We start from the raw sequence: 26,037 nt of genomic DNA on the forward strand, positions 1-26,037 counted from the left end.
GACATTGGATTGAAAAGGGAAAACTGTAATGTCAACCTGTTCCGACATAGGACCACAAAGAGTTAAACCATGTTTTTAAGCAGTGTTATTATACTTTTAATCTTCAATAGCAATTCTTTTTCTTTTTGACACTTGAGTGCCATTGATTTGTGTTTGTAAAATGTGAGGGTGTCTGACTTTTATTAATGCATTTTTTTTATCATTGAAAAGATAATTAGTTATTTAATGACCAAATAGGAAAATACATGATGTTTAAAGTACAATATGTTTTCCTTCAATTTAATAAAGCTCATTATTTTAAGTTACCTATCTGACTATCTTTGTTACCTTGAAGAAAAAAAATACCGAAGCATAAATAAATCAAACAAACCTGATAATAGATTAATAGCCTTTTTTTGTGTCCTGCAATATTGTGACTTACATTGTAAGTTTGAATATGCTTGTCTGAGAGGATAACATTGATTGGCTGTGCTAACAGTCACTCTGGGCTCACATTTTAGGCCCCTTCTACTTTTTTTTCCCCATAAATTCGACCACTGGACCTTTGACCCTCAGGTGGGAAAATGTTGCTATATATATAACTTAATTAGATGAGTGAATTATTAGCTCTCTTTTACGGAAAAAAATAGATACAAATAACAGTGAAAAATCTAATCAGGTCAGTAAGAAAAAAACAGCATTTTAATGAAGCAAGCTGTGTACAGTTAGTTGGAATTTAAATATACATCTAGTTTCAATCTAAGCCATTTATCAGATAAAAATAGTCAGCAACTCGAATGCTGTGATTAATGAGGTGAGACTTCAGCTAATTACTGTTTCCTCCAGAAGTAATTAGGTTGGCATTGCTAATCAAGATGAATGAACACTTTGACCCCCTTTTTAATGTAAAACGATGAGCTGCTTGAAGCCTCTGCTGCAATAACATCATTTAGTTCAGGCAGTGTAGTCTTTATTAAACTTGCAGTTTGATTACATTCTTTTGTTGCAGAAGGCTTCACATTAGCATGTGGGCAGATGAATGCTCTGATGTTCAAAGCGATTTTTTTTTTTGTACCCTTAATTAAAGATTTGAAAGGCTGGTTTACAGGACGATAAATAGAACAGCTTGTAAGGTCGAGAGGTTTTTAATTGGAGATGGCTGCAGGTTAAGGCTATCAGGTATTGTATTTTAAGGTGTCAAGAAAGAAGGATCACCCAGTATCTTTTTCAAGCTACAGGTTATCTCTAGGAATAACAGAATAGAAAAATAGATGGAGGTATTTATTCTGATTTCTGAAACTCTTGAATGATTCTGAAAAGAAGCCTGAGGAAGATGCATCATGCTGGACTTTATTTCTGCTATAAAAGAGCTTGCTCTGATTAACAAATTAATCGGACTGCTTAATCAACTAGTTGATTACAGTTTGTTTTTTTTGTTTTTTTTTTTTTTTTTTACAATTTAATAGTGCAGAATTTTATTTTTGTATATAAAATAAAATCAGCCAATAGAAGATCTGCATTTTCTCCATGGCACTCCAATTATAAGGGAACAGAGACAGGACAAAAATAGTTGAAGGTCTTAGTAGGTTTAACCAGCGGGAGAGTTAAAGATCTGCCCCTTGTTATGCAGCTGTCCAATCATTAATGAATGGGACATAAAAATGCTAGGATTAGGGTGTAAGAATAACTGAATTTCACACAATATTGCTTATTAGAGATACCGTTATTGAGAACGACATTGAGAACTTCAAAGTAATATTTTGAATTGCTTTTCACCAATGAAAAAAAAGTCAGACAACAGAGACATTGTAGTTGATTTGGTTACGAATCAATTTTCGAGAACTTACTCAGAAGAAATGGGGGTATACACCACTAATACTCAAACTGACACAGAAAGGGAAGGGATATACTCACCACTTCCAAAATTCAAATTATTAAAGGTATTCATGGCTTACCGGTAGCTGTCAATTTAAAAAAGTATACTGATGGAAATTGTATTTTGTTCAGTACAGGAAAGGTGATATGGAACAGCACTGGCTACAGCAATTAAGGATGTCTGTTGAAGTCAGCACAAAAACATGAGCGTTCCCAAAGTCACTTGCAAGCCACTGATACACTCAAAACTTTTGGACAAACCCAGATTGATGTCCAACTGGATGAGCAATATCAATTGTTTGATTGTGTTTCACTTGATGCAATCTCCACCACTATTAAATCCTCCTGAAGTGTTTTTTTTTTTCTTGACCTTCGGAAACTGAAAATAATAAGAGAATGTGTGAATAACATATATTGAATTCTTTAATTAATATGCTGCTCTTGAAGAAAATAACTTTAGGGCTGTAGTTAATTCAATCAAAGACCCACTGCCTATAGTGAGCTGCGACTTTCAAGCCAAGATTATTAACCTTAATAATGTTTGTACATATTAAGACACACAGGGCAGAAAATATATTTTTTAATTAATTTAAAAAGATTCACATTCTTTGAAATTGTGGATTATATTGTAATGTTGGGCTATACTGTAAATAAACTTCAAAGCCCACAGATAACCTTCAGCGAGCTGTTTAATGTTCTATTGCCTCAAGCTTCAACAGTCAGAGTGAAGTTTAGCAGCACAATGTCAATAGGATGTTCACACAGCAAAACTGAGGTGTTCTATGTAATGAATGGTAAATGGCTTTGCATTACCACTCATTGATAACTGATACAGCAACAGAAGGTAGTGAGAATGTCATGTGTTTGATGCTTTAAAATATACTACACAGGGTCCTCATTTGGCTCATCTAGTAAAAGCACTGTTGTTTGAAGTGTGGCATAAGCCATGCTTTTGATATTGTCTGAAGACTTAAAGGTCTGCTAGGGACAGTTTTCATTCTGCTTCATTGAACACTACTGGTCCATCGCCAGACTTCCCAGGCTGGACCCTTGCTTGCAGGTCTGTGGTAGCTTGGCCTGTGTACCTTCAGTTTAGGTTGAATGAGTTCTAGGTGATGCATGGGTCTGAAGTATGCAGACCTTTATTGAAGAACTTTACAAGTACATTATTTAAAAACAAGTTTTACAGTATTGCATATATCAAATTCTATATCAACTTGGTAGGGATTATAATTTAAGCAGTGCAGTGTTTCAGTAACATAGCAAAGCCCATTTAAACTATAATCACTTCAAATTAACATAAACCCCCGTCTCTCCTCCCAGTCTCTTCCCACATCACTCACTCACACAAACGGCACGTGCAAGCAAGTTACTGCACCCAACCAAATATCGTCATTCCTGAAGCTTTCAGGCCACATAGGATGCTTTTCATTGCCATCTGTAATTTGAAGTGTGTGTTTGTGGGTATGGTTCTGGTAAGTTTCAAGACTCTTCTATTACAGCTCTGTGGTTTCCCTGTGAGGACACCCAGAGAGCAAATAAAAAAATATATAAAAATGAGAGACCACCAGCCTCTACCAGTTAACTTTACAATTTGAAGCTGTTTGATGCATTGAAGTGGTGAGTCATAAAACTGATCTCATTTAGGGGGGGAATTCTCAGGGAGTTGGTGCACTATGGGAAGAATACACAGCAGCTGCCATCGTTTATGCCTGTTTTAATCTAAAGTCAATTTAAACTCTAGATGCATATTTAATCATTTCCTGTTAAGCTATTACTTATTAATTCAATTAAAGTATTTATGATTTTTTAGACTGTCACCCTTTCTCCCCATTTCACAACGAATAAACAAATCAAGATTGTTAAATAGGACTGAATATTACAGATGAAAAATTGCTCCAGTCTTTGATCCAAATAAAACTACAAATTATGCTACTGTACATGCTTCGTGGTCTTTGTAGATTGCTATCTAAGACCTGCATTTTCCATGGAAGGACAATCAGACATCTGTAAAATATTTTGTCAAAAGGTAAAAGTAAAGGTTGGTCAGTGAACAGGAAAACAAGAGTTAGGATACACTTGGCCAGTGGCCTCCAAGGTTGGCCAGGAGTTTTACTTGCCCCAAAAAGAGGACCCCCGGCTCCCCCTAACTGTGCCACCAATGCAGAAGAAAAAATTTTTGGTGGGAGGAAACCTTTGGTGGTTCCATTGGAGAGATGGCCCCCACTCCAGGCATACAAGCAATATGTTGGGCAAAATAGATATCAGAGAGAGGATCAAACACAAGACTTCACTGCAGTGGAAGACTTGTTGACATTGATTTTGGCTGATGTGGTTGCTGCACCTGTACAAAAGGAATAGAAAGTCTTATACGTGGACAAGTAATGAAGAATGCAATCTTGGTTACAGGGGGGGACCATCCAGATGCGGAGATGAGGATAGAAGGAGGGAGGACAGCAGTCATGTAGATGGGTGGTGTAGATTCTTTTGCATGAAAGAGGAAAGACAGAATGAAATCCTGGTTGGAGGGTGTAGGGGAGGTCCAATTTTACTTGCACAAGGTTGTGAAGGCAGACCAGCCCATTGGTAGGAGCGAGTAGATGGAGTGAAGGTAGCCATTTTATATCTAAATTGATAATCGTAGATTTAAATGATTGAGTCGGAGTCTGCAGGGCTGTGTAGCAATAACAAACAAAAAATGCAAGACAGACAATAGGGGTCTGACTTGGGGTTTAATTAGGGAGATACACAGATATTTTGGCGGGACAGAATAGGGGAAAAGCCCTAGCTCCTGTCCCAAATCAGACCCTAAGGTTACAATAAATACTATGGAAAAAATTCCATTAAAATCAATTGCACGTTTAACATGCGTGCTTCTTTCATAGAGTATAGGAACATGTGAGGCCTACAAATTCATGGGAACACATAGGAGATAAGATTTACTGGAATTGTTTTCTTACCTCTAAGTAATTTAATGACATTTGAAGATAATTATGCTTCGACTATTTTTTACTGTATAATCCTTTTTAAAGCTTTTATAAAAAAAGACCCCTAAAATCACCAAAGACACAATTGACTATGCTATAGGTGGCATGTTTTATTTTTTTTAATGATCACAATATAACATATGTATTTCCATGCACAATACAATGCACATTTTGTTATGGTAGAGACTATGTTAAAAGTAAATATTATGCCCCAAAATTTCTTTAAAAGGTCTATTAACCAGTTAAGATGTATAGTCTCAGTTTTAAAATGTAGACGTATTAAAACAAACTTGAAATTCAATGAACAACAAGTATTACAGTAGAACGACAGAGTTACGCACACCTAGTCTATTAACTGACCGTCTACCGATAACCCCACTTTCAGCCGGAAGGATGCAATCACTCAACCATTCATGCAATGTAACCAGGTATGTGCTCCTGTAAGTGGCATTCCGGTCATGGGAAAAATAATTACTGTACCAAATGTATCCTGACAAAAAAGTGAGGCTGATTTCCAAGGAAGTACGGGAAATATTACCAGTAACATTTTAGCTTTAAACAAAGCAGGGTTTTTTTTATCCCAAGCTAAAAAATTGAAACACGCACTACATTAACCCTGGTTTTCCTGGACGTTTAAATAAGTGTTTTTGCAGTTACGATTTCAGTGTAACTTCAATTAGCCTTTTGTCCATTAATAGTACCTTTTTAAAGCCTTTAGAACCAAAACATTAAGTATTGTGTTACTACGCTGCATCCTCGTGAGTATTGTGTTACTACGCTGCATCCTTGTATTATTCACCACATGTGTGCATACTTATTAAAATCACTGAAAACTAATTTTCAGACTTACAAACATTCCAGGCTTACCAACAACCTCCATTCCCAAGGTGTTCATAACTCTGAGGTTCAACTGTAGCTAAATAGTCTGTCATAAAATTATTATGAGTTATATAGGCTGATTTTGGCTTGGCTCAATTTCTAATTATGCCATAATTTCATGTGCACCATGAAACCACATCTCATTCTAGTATTAAACTAAGGCTGCCGTCGGTTCAATATACAGTCTACAATCCAATTGGAAACAGAAAATTATATAAAATGTTATATGCACCTTTAGTATAAGGTATCACATTTTAGCGATGATTAAATAAATCCTACCTATTGGACATGCAATAAGTAACCTCCATCAGAGAAAACTCTCAATTAAAATGACACAGACATCACTCTGCTACTGACGTGAAGAAACAGGATTGTTATTCAAATCGCTTTGAATTTCAAAGGCAGACAGAAAAAAGGCATTGGTCAGTTGAGGATCAAAAATACTGCAACAAAAAATAGTATGTTTCTCTCACTTCAGTTTTTCAAAACTTAATTTTAGAAGGGGAGCACTTCAGTACATAACACATACCACAAGATAAGAAAACATATTTTACAATTATTTTCATGAACACTTTTTTTTTTAATATTATACATACAGTATGCTACACATGTCAGATATGTTTAGAGAGCACTGCTTTACAAAAGCAAACATGCCACTATAGACTAGTTACTGCAGTGAAAAGGTATGCGTGATCTCCAACCTCAACCCAAGACCCCATCAAAACAAGTGCTTGTTTTATGTGTGTATTACATATACATAATATATACACACACACACACACATATACATACAGTAACGCTTATTTAAACATATGTCCTCAATCACCACTTGTTCTTTCTTAGAAGTATTTGTATAAAGTCCAACCACTCCCCCCCCCTACAAATATCAGATTGGAGAACACTTTGGTAAAAATCTCTCTCTACTTCAGGCATTGGGTCCCTAAAATTTACCTATTTATTAAGGCGATATAATATTGTCTTGTATTTTTGTGCATTCTTTTTTTCTTCAACTTCATATTTCACCTATTACATATGTTGATGCAATTATTGTTATATATATATTTTTTCAATTCCTTATAAATAAGGCTACGATTTTGGCACGGCAATTTTTAGTATATTTCATGGGCGAGGTGTGGCAAAAAAAACAAGAATTCACAGTAAGTTCAAATCGTGTAGTTTTAGCTACATCACACATAAGAGTTTTTTAAAAAGTACACCAAAACCAATAATACAAAAACTATTGCTTTTGACTACTGACACGTTTAAGTGTTAGAGTACAAAACTTATAGTACATACTTCAGACCCCAACATAATTTCTGGTTGGAAATGAGGGTCTCCGACAGTCGTAACAGATTGTCAAACCTTCCACCTGTCATTCTAAAATCTCTCTCATTGTCACATGTCTGCATCTCTAAATGTTTAAAATTCTCCCTTTTGGGTTCTCTGTTGGTTGAGAGGACTGATGTATCAACGACGTTGCTATAGAATATTTTTTTTTTTTTATCCTCTTGTATGGAGGTACAAACTCAGCACATCTACTTAAATGTACATTTATCCAGTTTTGCAAATGCAGTCTGTATTTAAAGTATGAACAGCTACGAGCACTTTGCAGTCAAAAGGGCTGCAATACGATGCGCCTTGTACAGCTAATAGTGAAGCTGCACAGCTTTTAGCTGTCAACGTCTGACGTATCACATATTCATCTGCAACAGACGTACTGTATGAACCAAACAATTCAGACACTCGCAGATTTGTATTTTCTGTGCATGATACGGCATGTTAAAGCATATAAAGGCACTGCCCAACCAAATGTGTTTTTACATGCATTTCCAAGATTTCACAAATTTATTTTTTTAAATTCACGATTTTTTCATAATTTATGACCTCCGTGATAAAATCGTAGCCGAAAGTAGAATGCCTAAAAAGTGAAGTTAGTACTTGTACTTTACAATATATTTTTAAAACCAAAACTACTTCATCTTGTTCATTAGGTAAAGCAACATGGTTAATAATTCACTGCTATTTTACAAGCATCTAAAAGCAAGAGCGACGGGGCTCATAAAATAGCTTTAGCTTTTTTTTTTTTTTTTTTTTTTTTAACTGCCATTTGTTAGGTATCATATCTCAGAATAGCAATATTACTTTCCGTATATTAATAGAAATCAATGTTGCTTTGATACGTGTTGTACATTAAGGCATTAAGGCCATATTACTCCATTCAGAGTTTCATTTGTAAACCATGGTAAACAGGTTTATTAATAAACTTGGTGCCCTGAAGCACCCAAAAGAAGTTATAGCTTTAGTACAATCCTTCATTTATTTTAAAAAACAGCATTTTGAATAAAATAAAGGTTACAAACTAAAGTGTCTTGAAAGTAGAAAGTACTTTTAAAGTTATATACAAGCAGAAGTGTGAGCACTTCAGTCAGTGTGAACCTGTTCACAACTAAGAATTTAATAGTGTGACAATGCTGAAGCCCATTTTCCAATCACGGATTACAAAGTGAGCATTCATTTTAAAATAATAATAAATTCCTTTATTTAATCTTTCTGAAAACTAACAGGTTTTCTGTTTACAGTTAATTGCAATATTTGAACCATCGCCACTTCCACACAGTCAAACAATATATATGTATATATATTATATATATACATATATATATACACAAAACATTTGGTCCCAAATCTTGGATGGTAATCTGGGAAGATAGCAAATACCAAGCTGCGGAAATTTCTTAGAAGTTGCTCCTAAATAGCATATGTAAAGAATGTATTTTTGTGCAAGCTCAATGTATTGGGTTTTCATGGGTCTGACTAAAACTTCTGTTTATCCACTTTTACACTGGAGATCTAAAAATAGATTTCATGGTTAAACATAATATATTAAAAAAACAGAATAGTGTTGTTACATGGAAAATGGATCATTTTTCTCCAGTTAATATACAACAAATTTCACATCTGTGATGAGCGTAAAATAAAATACAGCCTTAAATTATAAATAATCTCCCTGTAGAACATATATTGACGAAGTAATCCAAAACCCCCTGTGATTTTACAGCATGTCAAGCTGCCTTCCACCTTGTAGACAAAATGGTGCTAGGTCTAAGCTGATGAGTTAATGTTTTCAGCAAAGATGGGTCGTGTCGAGCAACTGCTTATCTAGGGTCCACGGAGAGCCAACATGCACACCATTGCTTCTTCTGTGATGATTCACTCGATGACATTCTGACAGAGGATGGTTTATTACGGGAAGTTCAAGGCTGTCACTTCTGGCTTCATTCTGATATACTGATTAAAGCGGACAATTGCATACCTAAAAGAATATACAATAAGATGAAGTACAGAAATACATATTATAAAATAATCAATCTGCAATCATGTTAGATATTTGACTAAATAAGCATTCCAGTGTGTAGAAAAAAAACAAACTCTCCACTAGCAGTGAATCTTTTAAAAGTGCAAGGTAAGTCTGCCACCTACAGGCAGATGCATACAATATAATCAATACATTTAAAAAACATGCCCTTATGACAAATAGAAAGTATCCATTAGGTCAAAATATGACACTAACAAATATAATTTAATCTGAGCTCAACTCAGACACAGTAATTATATTTATAGTTTTAATTTTGGAAATGAGACCTGTCAAATTACATTTAATTTAAACTGTGAACTGGTTATGATCAAAATCCCTCTGACTGCTGAAGTACACAAATTACACTTTCATACAGTTCAGATGGAGACAGTAACCATTCCAAGCAATGTTATTTGCTTTCTTATACTGTAATGCCATCTTAACTGAAAGGAACATGTTTATGCTGTATAAAAGGCTTTCATTGTGTGATAGCTTAAACAATATGGCCATAGAAATATTTCAAAATGAATAGTGTTACACAGGGTTTTTAACAAATTATACTTTGTCACAAGGGCCCAGTTTTATAACATGGAAAACAAATCAATAAAGGCAACACATTGTATGGAGGATCAACTAACCATTTACCAGGGTTCCTGCAGTTTAGAGGGATTGCCCTTGAAATTGCTTTTAAATTACTCAATTTTTTTTCTCATGTGCGCTTCACTAATTTCACTTGTATATTGAAACAGGGAGAATCAGTCAACATAATACAATGTGGCATTAAAGAACGATTATCTAGCACATTCTACAGGTTAATACATTACCAAAGCCTGCAATTGTGCAAATACCAACATTAACAAGTTAAAAAAAAAAAAAGCATTATTGCAATATGTTGTGCATTCTGTAATGTTTTTTTTTCACAATTGTTAACTACTGGGACAAAAAAGAAACTTACCCAAGGAAATCAAAGTCGATAGTTGAGTATTTAGCCTGGATCAAAGCCCACAGTCCCCAGAAGAAGTGAGAAGCCTAAAAAAAAAAAAAAAGTTTATTTAAATCAACATTATTAGTATTGTTCAAACAATAATATTCTCCGAGATAATTTGGCGTTAAGCCAACTCCCAACAGTGAGGGTCTTTTGTATCCCATTTACCCATAAATATATGCATAGAATCCTGGTCTACTTATTTGATTATGGTCTAGGATTAACTGTTTTTACTGACAATATTTAGGGGAGGGTATTGGGAAATATTTACCTGTTTCTAAGCAACAAGAGTATGCACTCTATTCTGAGATTCCAAAATTGTCAACAGCTGGCTATTATCCTTGAGATACTAAGTGACAACAAATAAGTGGTAGGAACAGAAGAGGTTGCTCGGAGAGAGACGGTGGGAGTGCAATTTCCAAATTCGCTAGCAATCCCTACCCAGGGTGTGTTCAAACTATACAAAAGGAGTTGCATTTAAGACTGACTAAATCAAGGTTTTAACAGAGTGTTAACTAAAACAGGCCTTTTCACATTTAAGAAACTGAGGTGGATGACCCTTTTGGTACTTCAGTTGGAAATAAGTTCACTCTTTTGTTTATATATTACTTAAACTTTTTTTCAAACATTTAACCACACTTTACATTCATTTTAGCTGAAAATCTACAGATTGGCATATTATTTTCTGACACTATTGCAAATAAAACATTCAATAAACAGCATTATGTACAGAAAACCTATATTATCATACATTGTTAGTACATTTATGATTTTATATGACAACAGCAGGAAACATGCCATTAATATTTCCACATCACCCTGGGGGGGGGGGGGGGGGGAGTAATTAGTAACAATTACAGTATAGTCCCATGCGTTAATAAAAATAGGAGAAGACACTTGTATTCAAATTTCAAATTTGCAGTGCATTCAGAATAACAATACAAATTTGGCATCTTAAACCAGCCTTGTATGGAGAGATAAGATAACTGGCATACCACTGGCCAGCACTGCATTTTTCGGATTTCTGTCACCACCAACACTGCCTGTTTTATGCTGGTATGTTCGAATATATTCTTTGCTGTTTCAATTATTTTTAACTGGGAAAATTAGGAAGTGAGCTTTCTATAGCCACCAAGCTATTGTCACATTCAATTAAGAGACTTACAATTGCAATGTCACTGTGTTGAGCTGCTTCTTTCAATGTCCACTCACAACAGAACAGAGAAGATTAAAGGACTTTGATTTAAAAGTTTGTTTTGGTTGTGTGTGTGTTTTTTTTTTTTTTTTTTTTTAAATGGGGCCTTAATCAGCAAGTAAAACGATTCTATACAACACACAAACTTTTAATTAAATGGAAATGATATAGTACATTTATAACTTACTAAAATTATACATGCATCAATTTCATTGAATTAGTATCTAGTATAAAAGATTATTGTTGCTGCTTTTATAACCTTCTTCAAAATAGAAAATGATTTAAAATTGCAATAAGAAACAAAGCTACAGTTCAGTTATAAATGAAGAAAACACATCTGGCACCAAAAACAACCCATCCACAGTTTATCAACGTATATGGCCCCCTTCTGCCATTTACACATTCTAGCATCTCTAGCATACAAAGCTGCCCGCAAAAGGACAATCTAATGGATCTTTGTTTGCAAAGGTGAGCTTTAATTACAGCAATGCAGATGGATAGATTTAAACTGCAGATCAGCTGTTTATTTAATTCAACACTTCAATAGAAGCATGACTGTGTACCAGATGACAAAATATAATCGTGTAAGCAATGTGCTTCGGCATCTGAAAGTAATTGTAATTAAAAGCAGCCACTGGTGCACCGAGAAACAAACAGTAGTCTAATCTTGGGGAGAGGGGGATGCTGGCTTCCTGGCTCCTGGAACACGCTGGCTTTAAAGCCTTTTGCAATTATCTATTCATGACTGAAGACTCTACCACAGTTCAGATGCACATAGTGTTTTAACATAGGTACAGATCAATATCGGAAAAAAGAGCTCTGTTGAGATTATTATTAAGAGCTTAAAATGGACATTTCTAGAACAAAATAAAATGTCTTATTCAAGTAGACACATATTTCAGCAAAATGTTATGTTGATGTCCTTATTTACTGAATTACACCAGTGACAGTCCTTCATAGAGGTTTGTAGCCTCAGTCTGTATATAAAGGACTGTAGCTATAGCTGTCACAATAGTCACAAACAAGTTTGAAATGCATTAATCAAGCGCAATGCTGTTAGCAACTGGAACAGGGTGGGACCTGTGCCGGCTCTTTGGTGCGTGCATGATGCTGCAGGGGGAGCTCGGGAGCCATGAAGGGTCCGCCTGTCAATCATGTCAGTGACACAGGGAGGCTGGGAGAGGGCTTGCTCTTTCTCTCTCTGAGTGGTTGAGAGGTGGGTCTTGAATGGCGCTCGACCTATAAGAATACTGCTCTGCTATTCCTCAGGTCAGTCCTTCGGGGAGAACAACAGTGGGAGCTCTGGTCAAAAGTAACAGAGACCGCAACAGAACGCCAGCATCTGGAGCTATCAGACCAGACCAGCAAAACAGGAGGAATAATATCCTGGAATCGGGGAGGACAAGCCTTTCTTTTATTATGGTCTCAATGGGAAACCTTGGGCATCCCCACACAGTGTTAGCTAGAGGAGTAGCGAGCAGGCACAGGCTGAAGACCTGAGCCGTACGGGTAGCGACGGTGGGGGAACGCTGCTGAAGCAGCAATCTTTTGTTTGTAGTTTTATTGTTGTGTTTTATTTTCTCTTTTTGCTTTAGCCTTTTGTTTTGGACTATTATTTTGACGCACCTGTGTGCGTGTGTGTGTGTGTGCACTCTTCTTTGACCCAGTTTACCATCGTTGTTATTCGGGTGAGCCAGCAGCGCAGTGCCACCTTGTGGTGAAATGAATAAAGTACACCCCTATGGGGTGTTCAAAACTTGAACTTTGTGTTTGTGTCCAGTGAATTCCACCACCCTCCCACAGCGGCTTTTTAGGGAATGCTTTGCTGTGGCAGTTTTTAGATGAATATGTATAATTATGGGCGTTCCAGCATAAATTCGCAAATGAGGGTTCTCAAATATTACAAGGAGATGTACTAAAGGTGCCGGTAATTGTGACACTTACAATTTCATCAATTTGTTAAGAATTTTTGAAAACATATTTTAAACAGTCGTAGTTAGCAAAACTTTAAAAGGCAGTATAAAAAGCACTATCCCCTAACCATGGTCGCTGTGACTGCAGCAAGAAGGAGACATCGTTTTCATCAAGAACGAGCGATTTGTAAGATGAGAAGAGAAAGGGTATTTTGTACCTGCATTACCCTATTCGATTTAAATGAAGACCAAATTAAAGCACAGGTCCCGTCACCCAGAAAAGCCATGCTATCCCTGCAGTGGTCAAACCATTGTCCACCCTGCATTATCTTGCCTCTGGGTCCTTACAGGGGAGTGTGGCAGCTGTTGTTGGCATTTCCTAGTCTGCTATTTACGTGCGTTACCGGTTGTGCTGAATGCATTTTTGATTGTAAACACCCAAATACCTATTTTTGCCTAAAAGCGAGGTGTACTTACACTTCTGGTTTCCCCAATGTGTTGGGAGCAATAGACTGCACACATGTGCCATTAACCCCTCCAGCTCATTCTGAGCATCTATATAGGAATAGTTAAGTTAACAATTTTTATAAAAAACACTAAAATCATTTGGTTTCAATTAAAAATATTGTATTTGCATAGTTACATCAATGTGTACAATGCAGCAGCACAATTTATTTTGTGTTACCAATAGCCTACAGGCTAGAGTAAAAATAGAAAGTGTGCAAGGTATTCATTAAATTTTACAACTGTACTATAACTGTATAGGTCTACTGTAAAGATTTATAATATTACATAATGTAAGCCTTACATAATGTACCCAAAACACATTAGTGTTATTTCAGCGCAATGATTTATATATTTAAAATGCACTGAGCACTATAAAAGTATGTGTGCAATTGTATTGTATTTTTTTAAACCGACACCTCCTTACATCGGACAAACATGCCTAGTTTAGCGAGGGGCTACTGTATGATTACATTTTAGTACATCTACCCATAAATGTTTAAAAAGTGTTGTTTACCACCACGCTGTGTTCTTTGACACACCAAAAACCCAAAACAAAGTAGTTTAATAGACTTGAGAAATAAATGCAGATTCATTCAGTCTTTTCAGTTTAGAGCAAATTTAAATTGTAATGTGCAAACTTTTCATACTTTATAATAACAATAAGTTTGTTTGTCGTTTGGTGTTCCTGGTAGCTAAAAATAGTTATAGTACGACAAGAACAAAGAAAGATAAAGATATACATAATGTACTGCACAGTTTCTTTAGCCAACTTACAAGAGCAAACTGATTGACTTGAACATAGAGAACCTCCACTTCTTGCTCTGAGACCTGAGAACCCTGGCCTTTGTATTCTTTGTAACTTTCAAGATAGGCTTTCAGCCACTGCATTTGAAGTTCCTTGCTGGGGTAGCGGCTGTAGTCCACCTCATTTATACCTGAAAACAAAGAAAGTACTGTTAAAAGAATGTTAGTGATAACTTAAGTAGCTGAAGAATGGGTCTAAAGTTAAATCACTGACAAACAATATGCTGTATATTCTGTATCTGATTATGTCATCCAGAATACCAACAAAATATTTAAATTGTGTACATTATGCACAAGCGGTTACAGCAGGTAAGACATTGAGAGAGAAAAAAAAAATAAAAAAATCAGGCATTTAGAGAAAACATGTGTCTATTAATGGAACTGGTTGAACCTAGTCTGGTTTACTTGGATGTTTATGAAGTGCCATAAATGTAAAGTACTGGTAACTAAAGGATAAAGGCCTTAAGGAGCTTCTGAGGGTGACTTTTATTCAAGTCCAAACCTCTGCTGTAGAAAATAGAAAACAGTCATGGACTCAAAACGCTTAAAAGAAATTGATCCGTAGTCTCAAAGATGACATATTATACCTGCATGGCAAATGCCCAGTGTTGTTTTTCAGTTTGCATGCACCAACATACACTACAGACATACATTTATAAAATATATATTCAAATAATAGAGATGAAATGCTCAGGAACCCAAATTGAATGAAATTAAGATTCAGATTACATCTAAAATTAGAATGTATATCAAATAATAAGTGAACTTTAACTGCTGGTTTCATACTTGAGAGTGAACCAAACAGCAGCTGTCAAGCAAAATTAGGTAAAATAGGGTCTGTGAAACAGTCTGTGAAACTTGATGCAAGTATTCAGTGAAATAAAGTTGAGGTAAAATCTACAGCATGTCTTTTCTTTTAATGTTCTTGTTCCTTTGGATCTCAAATGCACCTTGTTTACATCAGAAAGTCAGTCGCTTTTAATTGTTAAAGAAAATGGACTCTACACTTTCAATTCTTGTTAGCTTCCATTTTTGTGGCACCTTCCTTTCCCCCTGTTTGAGCTTTAATAATAATAATAATAATAATAATAATAATAATAATAATAATAAATAATAATAATCCTAAACATTCAACCTACAAAAGCCACACAAAATACCTCTCCATCAACATCAGGTCACAAAGAAAGTTGTAGTTACTGCAGTGAATATTTATTATGTCTACATGTTTTCTGCAGAATATATGGCTTTCCAATGCCTTGTATCCTCTTTCATAATCAGGGGTTCATGCAACTGGTACGTTGCAGGTACGCATGCGGACCGATAAAAAAAATGCAGACTTAGTCACTGTTGTAGAAGATGCAAGCATACCATCAGTATATTTAACAGAAAAGCATGTATAATAAAGGCACAGACAGTGCTCAATGTTTGAAGGTGAGCTATACATGCCTAATGTATGGATTATTCCAGGAAAGTGGAGGGAGTTACAGGATTTGTCAACAATGTCCATGATCAACCCCTCCCACCCATTTGCTCGCTCCACAAGTGAAACAGAAAAGAAATACATACGTATTTAAATTCTTCACCAGCACCTTCATTCCTTTACATTATTTTTGCATTTTTATGCAATGTAAGCTGTAGAACTGTGCCATAACTTAAATTGACAGTACTGTACTTGTTTGTGGACCAATGAAATAGCAACTTGCCAAGACAGCCGTCTGCAAGAACCAATGGGGTATGTAATGTAAAAACAACTGCCTTATTTTTTCAGTTTCTGTTACTTTGCAGAGATCAATTTATATAATAATTTAGCAGTGTTACACTGCAAAAACACTTACACCTACTGTCAGAAATGTATTAATAGCTTTTTCCCCCCGGATCTACACCGATCACATCAGTAGCCTCGGGGGACTGAGTAAAAGCGGAAAGCCGCCAATTACGGAGACTTTACATCTCTGGTAATAATAATAATAATAAATAATAATAAGGCCAACGGGACTTTACCATGTAATTAACACAAAGTCTAATGAGTAAGTAACAAGTGCACTGCAAACAGTTTCCACAGACTGAACAGATCAAACGTTGTGTTGTCAGATTCTGCTTTGTGAAACATTTTTCGCAGCGCACGTAAATCTTTCAAACAAGCTTAATCAAACATGTATGATGACCTCAAGTAATTAGCACGGAACGTCTATATTTTAGAACACAATTAATAGACAAAACAACTTGATAACGCAAACAGTGTCAATTCTAAAAAGCTCATAATAATAGTATTGTACATTTCCATGATATATTCATTATCAGCTGATTAGTAGCTTCAAAGTTAAGAAAATTAAATAGTCACCATGGTTCAAAGAAATATTTACCCACAGCATGCAAACAGATGATTGTACAAGGTACAACTGAAAATACTCGAGACTAACCCTTTACTGCAAAAGCAACCACATTTTTCAGCCCTGACAAGAGAACAAATCTTTGCTAATCCTGGTAAGTATGTGTACAGACTAGACCATATTAAATGTACTATTACAGGAGTCTGACTCAGTTTAAAATTTACCTTTGTGCTAATTCAATTTAAACATCAAATCATTCTCAGTAACAGCATAGCTGAAACCCGGGACAATAGGAATTGATTAGTTTATTCAATGTTGCAGTGGTTTCTAATGTCCTTTAAACTGTTTATATCATAGATCTTTCTTTAGGGAGGTTTGTCTTACCTGCAAACTCATTAAAATGGTTCCCAATATCAAAGCCCTGGTAGTTGTAGCCAGCATATTCATAGTCAATGAACTTTACATTACCTGTGTAGGACATACAAAAACATCACTTAAAAAATGGATTTTGGCAAATCAAAGTTCCATCCCTAGACTTTCAGACATTTCAATGTATGTAACTTGTATTATGTCCCCCACATAGACGCTTTTGTGTATAGTGTGCATGCACTTTAGTGTTCCAGGGTAAGGCTGTGCATTTTGAAAAAAAAAAAGACGACATTGATGAATGTCGTATGCATAGTATTTATTACATTTCTATACAAATTCCAAAAATGTGGTTCAAGTTTACATGCTATGAACAAAATTTAAAATGCTCCTAAAACTTTCAATGTATACAGAATTATGAAAAACATGGTGCACTTTATATGAATCAGCAAATATGTTGTTGATGCAGTGTACTTAGAACTTAAAGAAATCATGAAAATATCACCTCTTTACCATTATATAAAAGGCAAAAAGTATCACATATGGTCATAAATGCATATTACAAAATTCCTTTGCGATTTTAGGTAAAGACACAAACACATTTCTATTCATTACCACAAGGGGGAGTTAAGTACAGGAAGGCTTCATACATTATAGCAAGTAGGTGTTACGAGAGCTTTGAATGCCCTCTTGTGGTTCAATGTGAGCAATTCTATGAGAAGTGTCCCAATAGCTTAAGATTTTCTATGCAAATATTAAAATGGAAAAAAATAAATATCTTATTGACTCTGCATACTGTTTAACCAGCTGCATGAACAAAAGCCCCAAAATACAAAGCCTTACCCCAATCAACCTTGCACCGAAGATATGACATTCATTTTCTTATATATAACTATTGTGTGAACTAAAGCAGGTGCAAAACAAAAATTAGAGAAAAGCTATCACAATTAACATCTTTAAACAATGAACTTTCTTCCAGTGGCATTATTGTAAGTTAGTAGTATTGTACACAGTATGTGCTTTCAAGCAGGATCCCATTACAGTTAACATTATTTAAAAAAACAAAACAAAATGAAGCTAACAAGATACTGATTAGGGTTACCAGGCTGCGTGCTGTCCTAGGGGGGAGGTACATGTGAACAAGTGGTGCCAAAGACCTCCAGTCAGTGCGCTAAAGCAGCACGGCAGGAGCCACCGTGGGGCAGCAATGTCAAACCTAATGTGCAGCAGACGAAGAGAATTCGGCAAACTCGCATCTCAAAAAACAAAAAGCTTCACTTTAACATTCTGTACATTACTTCATGGTTACCACCAGTCTCTCTCTGATCCCAACCTTCTGTTAAATTATTTCCAGCAGTACAGGATGGGCCCTGGTTCACGACTGGGTTTGCCTTGCCATGATTGTTTGGCTAACAGTTACTATTAGTATTCACATACTGTATGCAAAACTCAACCATGTGTTTTTTTTTTTTTTAAATCATTCTAAAGCAAAAACAAATGGGTTCCCATTTTTGGTTATCAAATGGTACTGCATAATTAAAATATACATTTTAACATTGGTGCAGAAGCATAAAACTCCTGTTCATAACTATTTAAATATTTAGTCTCTAGTGGATTCAATCGTACGACTTCATCTTGACACATACGATAAACTAGTCATTATTTAAATCTCAACCTTAAATTTAAAATCTCCCTGCTGTTTCAGCACTAGGTAATGTAAAATGTATAAATGAAATAGTTTCTGGTCCTATGGAAATTAATCTTACAAAAATGGTATAACCAATACTGTGACTGGTTGACTGGTCTGCTGTGTCGAGTATTGTAGATGCCAAAAAATGGCCACCTATTTTTGGGGCATAGCTATACGTGTTCTTCTGAACAGAAACTTGTTCCTGGTTTTACATACTGTAGTGATGTAAAAAAATAAATAATAAAAAACTTTACTTCCTGAACCTTTCCAATTGTTTTATCCTACAGCAATAGATTAAGTCACTATATCTTAACATTACCTTCAAAAACTGTTTAATGTAGATATTTACATTTAAGGTTGAGACTCTATTAAAACTAAACATCCAGTAACTTTCATAAACAATACAAAAAATAGTTTGCTACAGTAATTACCACAAATCAGTCCAACATTTATTTTGCATATCTGAGCGTTGAGGTTTGGTAACTGAATTGCAGTAAATATCGGAGAACACAGTGATACTGTAGCACTTCTGTGGTCTAAACTTTTCCTAGGTAGATTAAATGTATATGCTAGACTACTACAGAAAACTTTGAAATGCTCCTTCTTTAAGGGCTGGTCTTTGAGGGACCTCGTTTTACTATATTCCAAGGCAGATGTTTTATTTTAATGATATTTCAACTTGTAACTTACAAAAGCTAGAACACCACGTTACCCATAAACAGGCCATTAATTCCCCTTATTATAAAGTGTATTCTGGCAAGTTTATTTTCCTGTAATGTATCAGCAGTGTATGCAGACTGTGTGGCTAATAAAACATGGCACCTTGTTTATAAAATATATAACCCACAGTCTTCATGGTTTTGCTTCAGACCCAACTGAAATTCATGAGAAGTAAGTAATAAAAGCATGTGTGTTACTATTTCTTGCCAACTATATTTCCCCGAAGCCTCAGTCATGAGGATAGTCTAGTGTATGGGCTTAGAAACCAACAGTCCACAAAAGGCCAGCATTCTTTCACTACTAGTACATGGGTTTTATGTTGTCATTTTTAGGGATTTTAATCTTGACATTTTCTTTTGATCAATTAATCATCTGATCTATGAATCAACTAATCACACCTGTTTGCTTGTGATATGAAATCATATAGATCAATTGCTGCACTACGTTATAAAAGCTCCTATTAAAACAGCGTGCGCTACCTACTGTTCATGGCTAATTCTAGCAATGAAATGTTCAAGTCGGAGAAATACGCTGACACACTGGCAATATACCGTAAGATTAAGTTTCAGACTAACAAAGGTAACTTACTGAGTGCTATTTTATTAGGTTAGCTGAAGAGATATTTTATTGAGTGCTATTTTATGTCAGTTAGATGAAGAAAATGTACAACCTAGCTATTCATTTTCTGATACCATTTGAAAGAAATGTGTTGAGTACAAAATACCTTCCAGCTCCCCTTTTGCTAAGGTCTTTAGAACCGTTTTTTGAAACAGGTAGACAAGATGAATCGATCAATTATTTTTTAAATCGATCAAAGCCAACAGGTGTGATTAATCGATTGAAACCCCTAGTAACTATGGTGAAAAAAAATGGTAATGTATAACTGCTGTCATTAAGTGTTCATGTATTCCTCCCAACCCAGCATACAACTTCAACGAAATCTATAAAACAAGGATAGATTTATTTATTTATTTTTTTTATTTTTTTATGAGTTTGCTATTTGGGTCTGTAAGGCAGATAGTCATTATGAGATCTATTATGAAGCAGATTTAAAAGGCAAAATAAATAAATAAACTCCTAGAACTATGAAAAACTACTCAGAACAATAAACCAACTGTTCACCTGTATTCTTTATACTGTATTCTACTGTAAAACATCGAAAATGAATACGCTAGTAAGATGGAGACACCTTTTTATATTATTCTAAGAACTGCAAAATATTGTATAGTTTTACAAGGCACACAGAGGGTGGCAGCTCTTCGTGTGTTCAATTAATTCAGAAACAACATTATAAAAGGTTTGACTACAAAATCCAGTAACCAAACCTCAGAAACATATACGGATGTAAAAGGATACCATTCAACACCCCGAAACAACCTTCTGTACCTTATTGGGTATAGTTTATATACCACCACTCATGCTCCTAAAATGTGTTATACCTCATGTGCTCATTTACTATGTCTCTGTGAAATATGTTCTGTATTAAATCAGATAAAACCAGTTAGAGTACTGGACCTGTTCCTGGACCACCTTAAAAAGCTCCTGGATCCCAGGTTTTCAACTCCCGTTGTGCAGTTTCAAAATGCCAGTGAAAGAATCATTTCAATCACTCAGTAATGACTTTAGGAGAACAAGTCAGTTCTACTTAGTCTCCAGTAATAGCAGGGAGACTCCAGCACCTGGATTTTACAGCTGTCTCACTGGACTCCTGTTTTCTCCTGTCGATCCTAGGAGAGAAAATCTAGACAGAAGGAGCTGTGAAAATGCTCCCAATGGGAGCTACTTCTTGGTGTGGATTTTCCATCTTGGGAACAATCAAATGCGCAGCTTAACTCTGCACAGGACAAGGACTTTTTGGTGTTAAATACATTGTTAACCACAGGGGTCTATGTATATGTAATGCATATTTAAAATATATACATCCACACAATTTGCAATAAAATGTTACTGTATTTTTTTTTTTTTTAATTGTACAATTAAATAAAAAGAAGTGACAACTTTAAATGCGGTACTCCATGTTTTTGTTGAATTTCTTTTATGTAATTAAAAATCAACACTGTGATTTAACATACCAAGGGAGTAGATTTACTGCAGTACTATTTTTTTTTTTTTTCAATAGAATGAACTAAGTCATTCATGTTAAGTAATTTTTGGCCCAACCATGCTAACAATCTTACTATTAAACAAAGTTTACAGTTACAATAGAATGTCTACCTTGTAATTCTTTCTATTAAAACATTTCTATTATGTTGGAGGGCAACATGTCCATACAAGGAGGAGTGGAATACCATAACAACATTCCAATTAATTAATAAGCATAGGCTTCTAAACAACATGTTGTAGTTTTTAAAATCATAATTTAAATCGATTACCATAGTATAGGGTTACTATTAAATTACAAAAAAAAAAAAACTCATCCCAAATTTGAATAGCAAATCATGATAATCATGTTAATTTAGCTATTGCTCACCTGTGGTCGAATTACTTAAAACCTGCGCTCAAATAGCATACAATACAACAGCAGTTGTGCAGTTCTATGTAAGACACTCACCTCTCTCATTGAAGATAATGTTTTTGCACAAGAGGTCATTGTGACAGAAAACCACAGGGGAACCCAGACCTGAGAGACGTTCCTTCATCCAGGCCATTTCCTGCTGCAACTCTTGAGAACTAGGGACTTCATTTAGGAATCTGTTAGGAAATCAAAACACAAGGGCGAGAAGAGGAGGGTTCTCTTTAGCCTGCAAGGTACATTGGTCCCCAAAAATCGTGATTCGGCCTGCACTGCAAAAAATAAATAAATAACTAGGATTCAAATATTTTGTCAATGTTGCTGTAAATCACACATGGTTTGTAAACCAATCTAAATGTAAGGTCCTCTGACACATTTCACTGTTTCACTTGTCTACTGTTCAATAAAAAAAAAAAAGTTACAGGTTTACATTTGATGATTTACACAGTCACTTCAACGGTTAATATTCATGATACTGAACTTTATAGTTGAAGGGAATGTTCAAAAAGCTTTTTGCAAGCCATTGTTTGAACATTCTTTTCAACTATAAAACATGGTCCCTTGTTTTAGACACAGCAGCTCCAGTTTAACACCACCCCTTAAAACAACCAATCAGCAAGAAGCAATTTGTCCTTGGAGCTTAAATTTAGATTTGTTACATGGCAACACTTTACAGTAAACATCCAATTACCTTGGTGCTTGAGCTCCAACCTCATTGCCTCCCAGCATATTTTCCTCCTGAACATTTTAGGCACATAGCCACTTTCATTTTTCTGTATTAGACACTGAAACTACAAAACTGTAACTTCTGCTAATTCTGTTAACATTTTTTAATTGTCATTTCTTCAGATTATGGTACCATACTCATGGAAGATTTTAGAATTATTATTATTACTTGCTCATTTTTCATTCTTCTGTATAGGCATCTGTCTCAATGTAGTTACTGGGCTTCTAACGAGAATGATAATAATCAAATTATTTATCACTTGGGCCCCACGATAAAAAAATTGATAATATTTTGGTGAAATCAAATATTCCATGAAACGTGTCTTGTATATATTAATTTAACGTCAAGAGCGTAGTGTTGTTGCTTCTATGTTCAATCGTTCATTTTAATACGGTGTTTCGGCTGTGCAGATGTTTGATATGATGTGCCTGAATAAAACTCGAGTTGGGTCTTTCATTTTAATATTGACGTTAAGATGCACCATCATAATTACTGCAAGGGGGCGGTTTTAGGTATGAGTATAACCACGGCGGTTGTAGTGTTAACGTGTTAATTTTTGTGGCTCATATGTAGAATATTGTCTGGCATTAGGTTCGAGTTACTCAGTACTCGAGTACTCAGAATTGTTAACGCTCCGGTACTTGAGCACTAAATTATTCAAAATTCCCACCCCTAAAAAGTACACAAAATAGACAGTTTCCGTTGCAGGAAAGGGTAGGCTACCTCTGATGTACTGTTTTGAAAAATGACAATATAGTTGTATTCACTGAAGACAATGCAAATCTAAGTGGCTATGCAAAGTCATGTAAAGTTTTGATTAAAATACGACAGCAAAAAGTGAACTACAACTCTGCAGCCGCAGCACACTGAAAGGGACTGCTGCTTTCACTAGCAGAAGTTGGGCCACATAATTCACAAATTGTAACCAACAGTACATTTTAAAAAAATGAGAGATTGAATTATTTCCATGTGAATAGGCCAGAATGTTAATGTAGATTACAAACCTTGTTTTTTTTCTCCTTTGGACAGTGGGGTTGATTTTGTATTTTTTTTTGGTTCTTAATTTACCGTTATGTTTACATTGGAGATTTGTCAGACTTTACACAAAACAAGGCAAAGGCTAGTGATGGCAGGAATATAAAAATTGCTATATTGAAATGTCAATGTCAAACCTGTTTTAAAACTTCAGGATTTGTTTGAAAAAAGAGGACTTCATTTAAACTGTTACTGTGAGGGAAGCATTTTAAACTAGATAATGATCGATAATCATCGTTATAATTTGCACGATAATTAATGTCAATATCAGGGTTCGATCTACAATACTAGTAGTTACTAGTCAAGATGGTGACATACCTAAAACAAAGGAAATGCATATTCTAAATGATATCTAGAAATTGTAGACAAGAAATAAATTGGATTATTATAATCCTAATAGAATACGTTAGAGATCTGTATCTGTATAAAACTGCATTTGCAAACAAAAAGTAGATGATAGATAAAGAGATGAGTACTTAATCAGTCATACATGTGTAAATCTGCGTGATAAGAGGAGAGAGTTTCAGAGCTGTAAATCTCCCTCCCGACAAGAAAGGGCGCTGTGTAAGGTAGGTGGTGCACTTCCCCAGAGATGGGTCTACTTGACGGTGGGCAGAAACAGGAAGTCGGCCATCTTGGAGGAAGTGAGTAGCTGTGAAATGATTCCCATGTGATCTGCTGCAAGCCAAGGTTGCGATTGGATAAACAGTGGCGCCAGGCTTATTACAGGGAAGAATTGAGTAGTACAAATGGGACACAGCTACGCAAGTATGTCCCCTTGCGCTGAGAACAGAACCTATGGCCGGAGTGTTGTTTGTGTACTCCATCCCCCAGATACCATTGTTGGTAGAGGGGCAGCTATTTTCAGTAGCGTACAATAAAACAGACATTTTGGGAGTAATTACTGTCTTGACAGTCACTTTGTTCCCTACACCACTCACACTGCGCAACAAACATCAAATAACAAGTTACATAACTGACTTGCTACTAAACTGATTAGTGGAAAAGCTTAAAAACCTTCCTTTGCCGGGGCCGGATCATGGGTCGTCTTCATTCAAACCAAGGCTTTACTGTACAACCATAGTATGCTTACTTTGATGGACCAACACCCTTTTTTTGTTTACTGTATTAGACTGCAACATACAGCCACCACTCCCATATTTGTTAGCAACACTTTTAAAAGCAATGAAAAAGCTGCAAAATATTTGACTGTTACCAATCAATACCAGTGAACAAAAGAGCCTGTGGGCAGGTAGGACAATAGCTCAAGATTAAAATCCTCTCTGGAAACCTAATCCTCTCTGGAAATCAGGTCAATCTTTATTTGGTTAGTAAACTACCATGGTTAACCAGTATGCAGCTCAATGTCACAGACACTGCTGGAAATTAGTAGGATTATAGTTGTGCTGGTGGTTTTTATAAAAACAGATAAATGGGCCGGATCCCAGCAAGGTCCCAGGTTAATGACAGTATTTCCACTATACCATTCAGGCTTCAAACATTTGCAATCTATTTCAATCAAATTGAAAACATAGCCACTCCAGTTGCGACATACTTGCAGTGACTGATCAGTACAACCAAGGTGCTAGTATTGAATCCATTATAAATCCCAGCTGCTGATTGAACATGATTTTCAAGCTGGCAAAAAAATATCTTTATTACAGAAAGACACATTCCAGCATAGGTGCAGAAAGACTGGCCACGCTCTTTACCTGGTGCAGAAAGACGGGCCGACGTAAAACTGTACAAAATTATTTTGATTAGGGTTAATATGACTTAAATCTCAAGCTCAGTATTCAAATTCTCTCAGCTGACCCTGTCGCTGAAAAGTGTGGCCCGTATTTCTATCCCAATGCCCAAATTCCTAGAAATCATTCAGTACCAGTACACATGCAACATGCTGGTTGAATGTTTTTATAAATACTAGTGAACAGTGTTTTCTGTGATTTTCTTATTATCTTTGCAGCTACAAGCACGGTGCAATTATATAAATCCTTACCTATGGTTTACTGCCTTGTCCTCAAACTCTGTAGGGGCAAGGGAAAAATACTTCCCCATCTTCATCCACAAGTTGGACTTTGGGACCCAGCCATTGTGAGCATGAATAGCGTGGAATTTCGCCAACTGTTTGGCTATTAGCCTACAAAAATAAATTCATTAAAAAGCATGAGAATGCAA

General features: G+C 35.6%; 1 protein-coding gene across 1 annotated transcript in view; it reads right to left on the reverse strand.

Annotated features, from left to right (window-relative positions):
- Positions 1-7,820: 7,820 nt before the first annotated feature.
- Positions 7,821-26,037, reverse strand: part of LOC121319719 (ethanolamine kinase 1-like) — a 34,570-nt gene continuing 16,353 nt past the window's right edge. Inside the window, exons 3-8 of the mRNA XM_041257436.1 lie at positions 25,859-25,999; positions 22,137-22,276; positions 17,194-17,277; positions 14,450-14,610; positions 10,031-10,104; positions 7,821-9,033 (exon numbers count right to left, since the gene is read on the reverse strand). Of these exons, the coding sequence (XP_041113370.1) occupies positions 8,964-9,033; positions 10,031-10,104; positions 14,450-14,610; positions 17,194-17,277; positions 22,137-22,276; positions 25,859-25,999 (670 nt within the window). The 3' untranslated portion in view covers positions 7,821-8,963. The remainder of the gene's footprint in view (positions 9,034-10,030; positions 10,105-14,449; positions 14,611-17,193; positions 17,278-22,136; positions 22,277-25,858; positions 26,000-26,037) is intronic.

The sequence above is a fragment of the Polyodon spathula genome, chromosome 8, assembly GCF_017654505.1.
Source record: "Polyodon spathula isolate WHYD16114869_AA chromosome 8, ASM1765450v1, whole genome shotgun sequence".
Taxonomy (NCBI): domain Eukaryota; kingdom Metazoa; phylum Chordata; class Actinopteri; order Acipenseriformes; family Polyodontidae; genus Polyodon; species Polyodon spathula.